Source organism: Oncorhynchus tshawytscha, linkage group LG18, assembly GCF_018296145.1.
Source record: "Oncorhynchus tshawytscha isolate Ot180627B linkage group LG18, Otsh_v2.0, whole genome shotgun sequence".
Classification (NCBI taxonomy): Eukaryota; Metazoa; Chordata; class Actinopteri; order Salmoniformes; family Salmonidae; genus Oncorhynchus; species Oncorhynchus tshawytscha.
This window is the reverse complement of record NC_056446.1, coordinates 42,593,255-42,605,298: the sequence shown is the minus strand read 5'-3', so window position 1 is coordinate 42,605,298 and position 12,044 is coordinate 42,593,255. Positions and strand designations below refer to the sequence as shown.

The 12,044-nt window shown below is 41.1% G+C and overlaps 1 protein-coding gene across 1 annotated transcript in view; it reads left to right on the top strand.

Moving 5' to 3' along the window:
* LOC112240728 (ensconsin) overlaps positions 1-8,545 on the top strand; it is an 87,565-nt gene extending 79,020 nt beyond the window's left edge. Inside the window, exons 12-13 of the mRNA XM_042300553.1 lie at positions 7,585-7,690; positions 8,418-8,545. Coding sequence (XP_042156487.1) covers positions 7,585-7,690; positions 8,418-8,545 — 234 coding nt within the window. The remainder of the gene's footprint in view (positions 1-7,584; positions 7,691-8,417) is intronic.
* Positions 8,546-12,044: the final 3,499 nt, after the last annotated feature.

The following is a 12,044-nucleotide window of genomic DNA, read 5'->3' as shown; positions in this document are numbered from 1 at the left end:
TGTCGTCGTTGTTATCCTGTTGTTGTCGTTGTTAACCTGTTGTTGTCGTCGTTGTTAACCTGTTGTCGTCGTTGTTAACCTGTTGTTGTTGTTGTTAACCTGTTGTTGTTATCCTGTTGTTGTCGTTGTTATCCTGTTGTTGTCGTTGTTAACCTGTTGTCGTTGTTATCCTGTCATTGTTAACCTGTTGTCATCGTTGTTAACCTGTTGTTGTCATTGTTATCCTGTTGTCGTCGTTGTTAACCTGTTGTTGTCGTTGTTATCCTGTTGTCATCGTTGTTAACCTGTTGTCATCATTGTTAACCTGTTGTTGTCGTTGTTAACCTGTTGTTGTCGTTGTTATCCTGTTGTCATCGTTGTTAACCTTTTGTTGTCGTTGTTAACCTGTTATTGTTAACCTGTTGTCATCGTTGTTAACCTGTTGTTGTCGTTGTTAACCTGTTGTTGTTATCCTGTTGTTGTCGTTGTTAACCTGTCGTTGTTAACCTGTTGTCGCTGTTAACCTGTTGTTGTCGTTGTTAACCTGTTGTCGTCGTTGTTAACCTGTTGTCGTCGTTGTTATCCTGTTGTTGTCGTTGTTAACCTGTTATTGTTAACCTGTTGTTGTCGTTGTTAATCTGTTGTTGTCGTTGTTAACCTGTCGTTGTTAACCTGTTGTCGTTGTTAACCTGTTATTGTTAACCTGTTGTTGTCGTTGTTAATCTGTTGTTGTCGTTGTTAACCTGTCGTTGTTAACCTGTTGTCGTTGTTAACCTGTTGTCGTTGTTATCCTGTTGTCGTCGTTGTTAACCTGTTGTTGTCGTTGTTAATCTGTTGTCGTCGTTGTTAACCTGTTGTCGTCGTTGTTATCCTGTTGTTGTTGTTATCCTGTTGTCGTCGTTGTTATCCTGTTGTTGTTATCCTGTTGTCGTCGTTGTTAACCTGTTGTCGTCGTTCTTAACCTGTCGTTGTTAACCTGTTGTTGTTATCCTGTTGTTGTCGTTGTTAACCTGTCGTTGTTAACCTGTTGTCGTTGTTAACCTGTTGTTGTCGTTGTTAACCTGTTGTCGTCGTTGTTATCCTGTTGTTGTCGTTGTTATCCTGTTGTTGTTGTTAACCTGTTGTCGTCGTTGTTATCCTGTTGTTGTCGTTGTTAACCTGTTGTTGTCGTTGTTAACCTGTTGTCGTCGTTGTTAACCTGTTGTCGTCGTTGTTAACCTGTTGTCGTCGTTAACCTGTTGTCGTCGTTGTTATCCTGTTGTTGTCGTTGTTAACCTGTTGTTGTCGTCGTTGTTAACCTGTTGTCGTCGTTGTTAACCTGTTGTTGTTGTTGTTAACCTGTTGTTGTTATCCTGTTGTTGTCGTTGTTATCCTGTTGTTGTCGTTGTTAACCTGTTGTCGTTGTTATCCTGTCATTGTTAACCTGTTGTCATCGTTGTTACCCTGTTGTTGTCATTGTTATCCTGTTGTCGTCGTTGTTAACCTGTTGTTGTCGTTGTTATCCTGTTGTCATCGTTGTTAACCTGTTGTTGTCGTTGTTAACCTGTTGTTGTCGTTGTTATCCTGTTGTCATCGTTGTTAACCTTTTGTTGTCGTTGTTAACCTGTTATTGTTAACCTGTTGTCATCGTTGTTAACCTGTTGTTGTCGTTGTTAACCTGTTGTTGTTATCCTGTTGTTGTCGTTGTTAACCTGTCGTTGTTAACCTGTTGTTGTCGTTGTTAACCTGTTGTCGTCGTTGTTAACCTGTTGTCGTCGTTGTTATCCTGTTGTTGTCGTTGTTAACCTGTTATTGTTAACCTGTTGTTGTCGTTGTTAATCTGTTGTTGTCGTTGTTAACCTGTCGTTGTTAACCTGTTGTCGTTGTTAACCTGTTATTGTTAACCTGTTGTTGTCGTTGTTAATCTGTTGTTGTCGTTGTTAACCTGTCGTTGTTAACCTGTTGTCGTTGTTAACCTGTTGTCGTTGTTATCCTGTTGTCGTCGTTGTTAACCTGTTGTTGTCGTTGTTAATCTGTTGTCGTCGTTGTTAACCTGTTGTCGTCGTTGTTATCCTGTTGTCGTTGTTATCCTGTTGTTGTCGTTGTTATCCTGTTGTTGTCGTTGTTATCCTGTTGTTGTTATCCTGTTGTCGTCGTTGTTAACCTGTTGTCGTCGTTCTTAACCTGTCGTTGTTAACCTGTTGTTGTTATCCTGTTGTTGTCGTTGTTAACCTGTCGTTGTTAACCTGTTGTCGTTGTTAACCTGTTGTTGTCGTTGTTAACCTGTTGTCGTCGTTGTTAACCTGTTGTCGTCGTTGTTATCCTGTTGTTGTCGTTGTTAACCTGTTGTTGTTATCCTGTTGTTGTCGTTGTTAACCTGTCGTTGTTAACCTGTTGTCGTTGTTAACCTGTTGTTGTCGTTGTTATCCTGTTGTCGTCGTTGTTAACCTGTCGTTGTTAACCTGTTGTTGTTGTCGTTGTTAACCTGTCGTTGTTAACCTGTTGTCGTTGTTAACCTGTTGTTGTCGTTGTTAACCTGTTGTTGTCGTTGTTAACCTGTTGTCGTCGTTGTTATCCTGTTGTTGTCGTTGTTATCCTGTTGTTGTTGTTAACCTGTTGTCGTCGTTGTTATCCTGTTGTTGTCGTTGTTAACCTGTTGTTGTCGTTGTTAACCTGTTGTCGTCGTTGTTAACCTGTTGTCGTCGTTGTTAACCTGTTGTCGTCGTTAACCTGTTGTCGTCGTTGTTATCCTGTTGTTGTCGTTGTTAACCTGTTGTTGTCGTCGTTGTTAACCTGTTGTCGTCGTTGTTAACCTGTTGTTGTTGTTGTTAACCTGTTGTTGTTATCCTGTTGTTGTCGTTGTTATCCTGTTGTTGTCGTTGTTAACCTGTTGTTGTCGTTGTTAATCTGTTGTCGTCGTTGTTAACCTGTTGTCGTCGTTGTTATCCTGTTGTCGTTGTTATCCTGTTGTTGTCGTTGTTATCCTGTTGTTGTTATCCTGTTGTCGTCGTTGTTAACCTGTTGTTGTCGTTGTTAACCTGTTGTTGTTAACCTGTTGTTGTCGTTGTTAACCTCTCATTGTGAACCTGTTGTTGTCATTGTTATCCTGTTGTTGTCGTTGTTAACCTGTTGTTGTTGTTGTTGTCGTTGTTAACCTGTTGTTGTCGTTGTTATCCTGTTGTTGTCGTTGTTAACCTGTTGTTGTCATTGTTATCCTGTTGTTGTTATCCTGCTGTTGTTGTTGTTAACCTGTTGTCGTCGTTGTTATCCTGTTGTTGTCGTTGTTATCCTGTTGTTGTTGTTAACCTGTTGTCGTCGTTGTTATCCTGTTGTTGTCGTTGTTAACCTGTTGTCGTCGTTGTTATCCTGTTGTTGTCGTTGTTATCCTGTTGTTGTTGTTAACCTGTTGTGTCGTTGTTATCCTGTTGTTGTCGTTGTTAACCTGTTGTTGTCGTTGTTAACCTGTTGTCGTCGTTGTTAACCTGTTGTCGTCGTTGTTAACCTGTTGTCGTCGTTAACCTGTTGTCGTCGTTGTTATCCTGTTGTTGTCGTTGTTAACCTGTTGTTGTCGTCGTTGTTAACCTGTTGTCGTCATTGTTAACCTGTTGTTGTTGTTGTTAACCTGTTGTTGTTATCCTGTTGTTGTCGTTGTTATCCTGTTGTTGTCGTTGTTAACCTGTTGTCGTTGTTATCCTGTCATTGTTAACCTGTTGTCATCGTTGTTAACCTGTTGTTGTCATTGTTATCCTGTTGTCGTCGTTGTTAACCTGTTGTTGTCGTTGTTATCCTGTTGTCATCGTTGTTAACCTGTTGTCATCATTGTTAACCTGTTGTTGTCGTTGTTAACCTGTTGTTGTCGTTGTTATCCTGTTGTCATCGTTGTTAACCTTTTGTTGTCGTTGTTAACCTGTTATTGTTAACCTGTTGTCATCGTTGTTAACCTGTTGTTGTCGTTGTTAACCTGTTGTTGTTATCCTGTTGTTGTCGTTGTTAACCTGTCGTTGTTAACCTGTTGTCGCTGTTAACCTGTTGTTGTCGTTGTTAACCTGTTGTCGTCGTTGTTAACCTGTTGTCGTCGTTGTTATCCTGTTGTTGTCGTTGTTAACCTGTTATTGTTAACCTGTTGTTGTCGTTGTTAATCTGTTGTTGTCGTTGTTAACCTGTCGTTGTTAACCTGTTGTCGTTGTTAACCTGTTATTGTTAACCTGTTGTTGTCGTTGTTAATCTGTTGTTGTCGTTGTTAACCTGTCGTTGTTATCCTGTTGTTGTCGTTGTTAACCTGTCGTTGTTAACCTGTTGTCGCTGTTAACCTGTTGTTGTCGTTGTTAACCTGTTGTCGTCGTTGTTAACCTGTTGTCGTCGTTGTTATCCTGTTGTTGTCGTTGTTAACCTGTTATTGTTAACCTGTTGTTGTCGTTGTTAATCTGTTGTTGTCGTTGTTAACCTGTCGTTGTTAACCTGTTGTTGTCGTTGTTAATCTGTTGTTGTCGTTGTTAACCTGTCGTTGTTAACCTGTTGTCGTTGTTAACCTGTTGTCGTTGTTATCCTGTTGTCGTCGTTGTTAACCTGTTGTTGTCGTTGTTAATCTGTTGTCGTCGTTGTTAACCTGTTGTCGTCGTTGTTATCCTGTTGTCGTTGTTATCCTGTTGTTGTCGTTGTTATCCTGTTGTTGTTATCCTGTTGTCGTCGTTGTTAACCTGTTGTCGTCGTTCTTAACCTGTCGTTGTTAACCTGTTGTTGTTATCCTGTTGTTGTCGTTGTTAACCTGTCGTTGTTAACCTGTTGTCGTTGTTAACCTGTTGTTGTCGTTGTTAACCTGTTGTCGTCGTTGTTAACCTGTTGTCGTCGTTGTTATCCTGTTGTTGTCGTTGTTAACCTGTTGTTGTTATCCTGTTGTTGTCGTTGTTAACCTGTTGTCGTTGTTATCCTGTCATTGTTAACCTGTTGTCATCGTTGTTAACCTGTTGTTGTCATTGTTATCCTGTTGTTGTCGTTGTTATCCTGTTGTTGTCGTTGTTAACCTGTTGTCGTTGTTATCCTGTCATTGTTAACCTGTTGTCATCGTTGTTAACCTGTTGTTGTCATTGTTATCCTGTTGTTGTCGTTGTTAACCTGTTGTTGTCGTTGTTATCCTGTTGTTGTCGTTGTTAACCTGTTGTTGTCATTGTTATCCTGTTGTTGTTATCCTGCTGTTGTTGTTGTTAACCTGTTGTCGTCGTTGTTATCCTGTTGTTGTCGTTGTTATCCTGTTGTTGTTGTTAACCTGTTGTCGTCGTTGTTATCCTGTTGTTGTCGTTGTTAACCTGTTGTCGTCGTTGTTATCCTGTTGTTGTCGTTGTTATCCTGTTGTTGTTGTTAACCTGTTGTCGTCGTTGTTATCCTGTTGTTGTCGTTGTTAACCTGTTGTTGTCGTTGTTAACCTGTTGTCGTCGTTGTTAACCTGTTGTCGTCGTTGTTAACCTGTTGTCGTCGTTAACCTGTTGTCGTCGTTGTTATCCTGTTGTTGTCGTTGTTAACCTGTTGTTGTCGTCGTTGTTAACCTGTTGTCGTCGTTGTTAACCTGTTGTTGTTGTTGTTAACCTGTTGTTGTTATCCTGTTGTTGTCGTTGTTATCCTGTTGTTGTCGTTGTTAACCTGTTGTCGTTGTTATCCTGTCATTGTTAACCTGTTGTCATCGTTGTTAACCTGTTGTTGTCATTGTTATCCTGTTGTCGTCGTTGTTAACCTGTTGTTGTCGTTGTTATCCTGTTGTCATCGTTGTTAACCTGTTGTCATCATTGTTAACCTGTTGTTGTCGTTGTTAACCTGTTGTTGTCGTTGTTATCCTGTTGTCATCGTTGTTAACCTTTTGTTGTCGTTGTTAACCTGTTATTGTTAACCTGTTGTCATCGTTGTTAACCTGTTGTTGTCGTTGTTAACCTGTTGTTGTTATCCTGTTGTTGTCGTTGTTAACCTGTCGTTGTTAACCTGTTGTCGCTGTTAACCTGTTGTTGTCGTTGTTAACCTGTTGTCGTCGTTGTTAACCTGTTGTCGTCGTTGTTATCCTGTTGTTGTCGTTGTTAACCTGTTATTGTTAACCTGTTGTTGTCGTTGTTAATCTGTTGTTGTCGTTGTTAACCTGTCGTTGTTAACCTGTTGTCGTTGTTAACCTGTTATTGTTAACCTGTTGTTGTCGTTGTTAATCTGTTGTTGTCGTTGTTAACCTGTCGTTGTTAACCTGTTGTCGTTGTTAACCTGTTGTCGTTGTTATCCTGTTGTCGTCGTTGTTAACCTGTTGTTGTCGTTGTTAATCTGTTGTCGTCGTTGTTAACCTGTTGTCGTCGTTGTTATCCTGTTGTCGTTGTTATCCTGTTGTTGTCGTTGTTATCCTGTTGTTGTTATCCTGTTGTCGTCGTTGTTAACCTGTTGTCGTCGTTCTTAACCTGTCGTTGTTAACCTGTTGTTGTTATCCTGTTGTTGTCGTTGTTAACCTGTCGTTGTTAACCTGTTGTCGTTGTTAACCTGTTGTTGTCGTTGTTAACCTGTTGTCGTCGTTGTTAACCTGTTGTCGTCGTTGTTATCCTGTTGTTGTCGTTGTTAACCTGTTATTGTTAACCTGTTGTTGTCGTTGTTAATCTGTTGTTGTCGTTGTTAACCTGTCGTTGTTAACCTGTTGTCGTTGTTATCCTGTTGTCGTCGTTGTTAACCTGTTGTTGTCGTTGTTAATCTGTTGTCGTCGTTGTTAACCTGTTGTCGTCGTTGTTATCCTGTTGTTGTCGTTGTTAACCTGTTGTTGTCGTTGTTAACCTGTTGTTGTCGTTGTTAACCTGTCGTTGTTAACCTGTTGTCATTGTTAACCTTTTGTCGTTGTTAACCTGTTGTTGTCGTTGTTAACCTGTTGTTGTCATTGTTAACCTGTTGTCGTCGATGTTAACCTGTTGTTGTTATCCTGTCGTTGTTGTTATCCTGTCGTTGTTGTTAACCTGTTGTTGTCGTTGTTATCCTGTTGTCGTCGATGTTAACCTGTTGTTGTTATCCTGTCGTTGTTGTTATCCTGTCGTTGTTGTTATCCTGTTGTTGTCGTTGTTATCCTGTTGTCATCGTTGTTATCCTGTTGTTGTTAACCTGTTGTCGTCGTTGTTATCCTGTTGTTGTCGTTGTTATCCTGTTGTTGTTAACCTGTTGTTGTTATCCTGTTGTCGTCGTTTTTAACCTGTTATTGTCGTTGTTAACCTGTTGTTGTTGTTAACCTGTTGTTGTCGTTGTTAACCAGTTGTTGTCGTTGTTAACCTGTCGTTGTTAACCTGTCGTTGTTAACCAGTTGTTGTCGTTGTTAACCTGTCGTTGTTAACCTGTTGTTGTTATCCTGTTGTCGTCGTTGTTAACCTGTTGTCGTCGTTCTTAACCTGTCGTTGTTAACCTGTTGTTGTTATCCTGTTGTTGTCGTTGTTATCCTGTTGTCGTCGTTGTTAACCTGTTGTTGACGTTGTTATTCTGTCGTTGTTAACCTGTTGTTGTCGTTGTTATCCTGTTGTTATTATCCTGTTGTCATTGTTATCCTGTTGTTGTCGTTGTTATCCTGTTGTTGTTAACCTGTTGTTGTCGTTGTTATCCTGTCGTTGTTAACCTGTTGTTGTCGTTGTGTAGGCCCGTCATGAGGCAGTGATGCATCGGACAGTGGAGAGAAGTCAGAGAGCCAAACCCAACCACTGGACTTGGGGCGGGACCATGACCACACCCACCACACCCGGGGGTAAACACACATACACACTCACATCACACACACACACACTCACACACCACACACACACATACACACTCACATCACACATACATAAACACATACACACACACACACATACATAAACACACACACATACACACACACATACACACACACACACACACACACACACAAACAAACTCCTCTTTCTTTACCAGGTTGTAAATACCAGTTTCTGCTGTGATGTAGTCTCCTGTTTGTCGCTGGAGACTTTCTGTCCATTTTTTTTATTTTAATAAGTTGAGTCTGCGTTGTACAGCCTTTCTACTGCTATTTATGCTGACTCATCTCTCTCTCTCTCTCTCTCGCTCTCTCTCTCTCTCTGTCTCTCTCTCTCTGTGTCTCTGTCTCTGTCTCTCTCTCTCTCTCTTTCTCTCTCTGTTTCTGTCTCTTTCTCTCTCTCTCTCTCTCTGTCTCTTTCTCTCTCTCTCTCTCTCTCTCTCTCTGTCTCTGTCTCTGTCTCTGTCTTTCTGTCTCTCTCTCGCTGTCTCTGTCTTTCTGTCTCTCTCTCGCTCTCTCTGTCTCTGTCTCTGTCTCTCTCTCTCTCTCTCTTTCTCTCTCTGTTTCTGTCTCTCTCTCGCTCTCTCTCTCTCTGTCTCTCTCTCTCTCTGTCCTTCATGGCCCCCTCCACCTCTGTCTCTCTCTCCTTCACGGCCCCCTCCACTTTTCTCTCTCTGGTTGTTTTGTCCTGGTCCAGGTTTTGTGGAGTCGTCGTTCCTATATCCCCTCGACGTAGCAGGGCTGGAGCACCATCTCCAAGGTGCATTCAGTGTCTACCGCAGATACGGCCTGAGCCACCAATGTGAATATATCATTCTCAGCTAGCACTAGCTAGTATTAGCCTGCTAGTATTATAGCCTGCCCGCTCGGTTAGTGTTAGCTTAACTTAAACATTAGCCTGCTAGTATTATAGCCTGCCCGCTCGGTTAGTGTTAGCTAAACTTAAACATTAGCATTAGCCTGCTAGTATTATAGCCTGCCCGCTCGGTTAGTGTTAGCTAAACTTAAACATTAGCATTAGCCTGCTAGTATTATAGCCTGCCCGCTCGGTTAGTGTTAGCTAAACTTAAACATTAGCATTAGCATGCTAGTATTATAGCCTGCCCGCTCGGTTAGTGTTAGCTAAACTTAAACATTAGCATTAGCATGCTAGTGTGTTATGTGTAGGGTTGGAAAATTCGGGAACATTCAATAAATTCCCTTGTCTTCCAAAAATGATCTTTGGAGGATTCGGATTTCCTGCTTATCCCCTCCTGATTCAGAGTATCCCCCACTAGGATTTCCTGCTTATTCCCTCCTGATTCAGAGTATCCCCCACTAGGACTTCCTGCTTATCCCCTCCTGTATCCCCCACTAGGACTTCCTGCTTATTCCCTCCTGATTCAGAGTATCCCCCACTAGGACTTCCTGCTTATTCCTCCTGATTCAGAGTATCCCCCACTAGGATTTCCTGCTTATCCCTCCCGATTCAGAGTATCCCCCACTAGGATTTCCTGCTTATTCCTCCTGATTCAGAGTATCCCCACTAGGACTTCCTGCTTATTCCTCCTGATTCAGAGTATCCCCCACTAGGATTTCCTGCTTATTCCTCCTGATTCAGAGTATCCCCCACTAGGATTTCCTGCTTATTCCTCCTGATTCAGAGTATCCCCACTAGGACTTCCTGCTTATTCCTCCTGATTCAGAGTATCCCCCACTAGGATTTCCTGCTTATTCCTCCTGATTCAGAGTATCCCCACTAGCACTTCCTGCTTATTCCTCCTGATTCAGAGTATCCCCCCACTAGCACTTCCTGCTTATTCCTCCTGATTCAGAGTATCCCCCCACTAGCACTAGGACTGTGAGTATGTTTCAACACTTGTTAGCTGAAGAGAACATTAGCTAGGTTCTAATGCTTTACCTTCACTAGCTTCTAATGCTTTACCTTCACTAGCTTCTAATGCTTTACCTTCACTAGCTTCTAACGCTATACCATCACTAGCTTCTAGTGCTTTACCTTCACTAGCTTCTAACGCTATACCATCACTAGGTTCTAATGCTTTACCTTCACTAGCTTCTAACGCTATACCATCACTAGGTTCTAACGCTATACCATCACTAGGTTCTAATGCTATACCATCACTAGGTTCTAATGCTATACCATCACTAGGTTCTAATGCTATACCATCACTAGGTTCTAATGCTATACCATCACTAGGTTCTAATGCTATACCATCACTAGGTTCTAGTGCTTTACCTTCACTAGCTTCTAACGCTATACCATCACTAGGTTCTAATGCTATACAATCACAAGGATCTAATGCTATACCATCACTAGGTTCTAGTGCTTTACCTTCACTAGCTTCTAACGCTATACCATCACTAGGTTCTAATGCTTTACCATCACTAGGTTCTAGTGCTTTACCTTCACTAGCTTCTAACGCTATACCATCACTAGGTTCTAATGCTATACAATCACTAGGATCTAATGCTATACCATCACTAGGTTCTAATGCCATCACTAGGTTCTAATGCTATACCATCACTAGGTTCTAATGCTATACCATCACTAGGTTCTAATACTAAACCATCACTAGGTTCTAATGCTATACCATCACTAGGTTCTAACACTATACCATCACTAGGTTCTAATGCTATACCATCACTAGGTTCTAATGCTATACCACCACTAGGTTCTAATGCTATACCATCACTATGTTCTAATGCTATACATCACTAGGTTCTAACACTATACCATCACTAGGTTCTAATGCTATACCATCACTATGTTCTAATGCTATACCATCACTATGTTCTAATGCTTTACCTTCACTAGCTTCTAATGCTTTACCTTCACTAGCTTCTAACGCTATACCATCACTAGGTTCTAATGCTATACCATCACTATGTTCTAATGCTATACATCACTAGGTTCTAACACTATACCATCACTAGGTTCTAATGCTATACCATCACTATGTTCTAATGCTATACCATCACTATGTTCTAATGCTATACCATCACTATGTTCTAATGCTATATCAAATCAAATCAAATTTATTTATATAGCCCTTCGTACATCAGCTGATATCTCAAAGTGCTGTACAGAAACCCAGCCTAAAACCCCAAACAGCAAGCAATGCAGGTGTAGAAGCACGGTGGCTAGGAAAAACTCCCTAGAAAGGCCAAAACCTAGGAAGAAACCTAGAGAGGAACCAGGCTATGTGGGGTGGCCAGTCCTCTTCTGGCTGTGCCGGGTGGAGATTATAACAGAACATGGCCAAGATGTTCAAATGTTCATAAATGACCAGCATGGTCGAATAATAATAAGGCAGAACAGTTGAAACTGGAGCAGCAGCACAGTCAGGTGGAAGTTGAAACTGGAGCAGCAGCATGGCCAGGTGGACTGGGGACAGCAAGGAGTCATACCATCACTAGGTTCTAATGCCATCTAATGCTATACCAATCAATAGGTTCTAATACCATCAATATGTTCTAGTGCTATACCATCACTAGGTTCTAACGCTACACCATCACTAGGTTCTAATGCTTTACCATCACTAGGTTCTAATGCTTTACCATCACTAGGATCTAATGCTATACCATCACTAGGTTCTAATGCCATCACTAGGTTCTAATGCTATACCATCACTAGGTTCTAATGCTATACCATCACTAGGTTCTAATGCTATACCATCACTAGGTTCTAATACTAAACCATCACTAGGTTCTAATGCTATACCATCACTAGGTTCTAACACTATACCATCACTAGGTTCTAATGCTATACCATCACTAGGTTCTAATGCTATACCATCACTAGGTTCTAATGCTATACCATCACTAGGTTCTAATGCCATCACTAGGTTCTAATGCCATCACTAGGTTCTAATGCTATACCATCACTAGGTTCTAATGCTATACCATCACTAGGTTCTAATGCTATACCATCACTAGGTTCTAATGCTATACCATCACTAGGTTCTAATGCCATCAATATGTTCTAATGCTATACCATCAATAGGTTCTAATGCCATCAATATGTTCTAGTGCTATACCATCACTAGGTTCTAATGCTATACCATCACTAGGATATAATACTATACCATCACTAGGTTATAATGCTATACCATCACTATGTTCTAATGCTATACCATCACTAGGTTCTAACACTATACCATCACTAGGTTCTAATGCTATACCATCACTAGGTTCTAATGCTATACCATCACTAGGTTCTAATGCCATCAATATGGTCTAATGCTATACCATCAATAGGTTCTAATGCTACACCATCACTAGGTTCTAACGCTACACCATCACTAGGTTCTAATGCTTTACCATC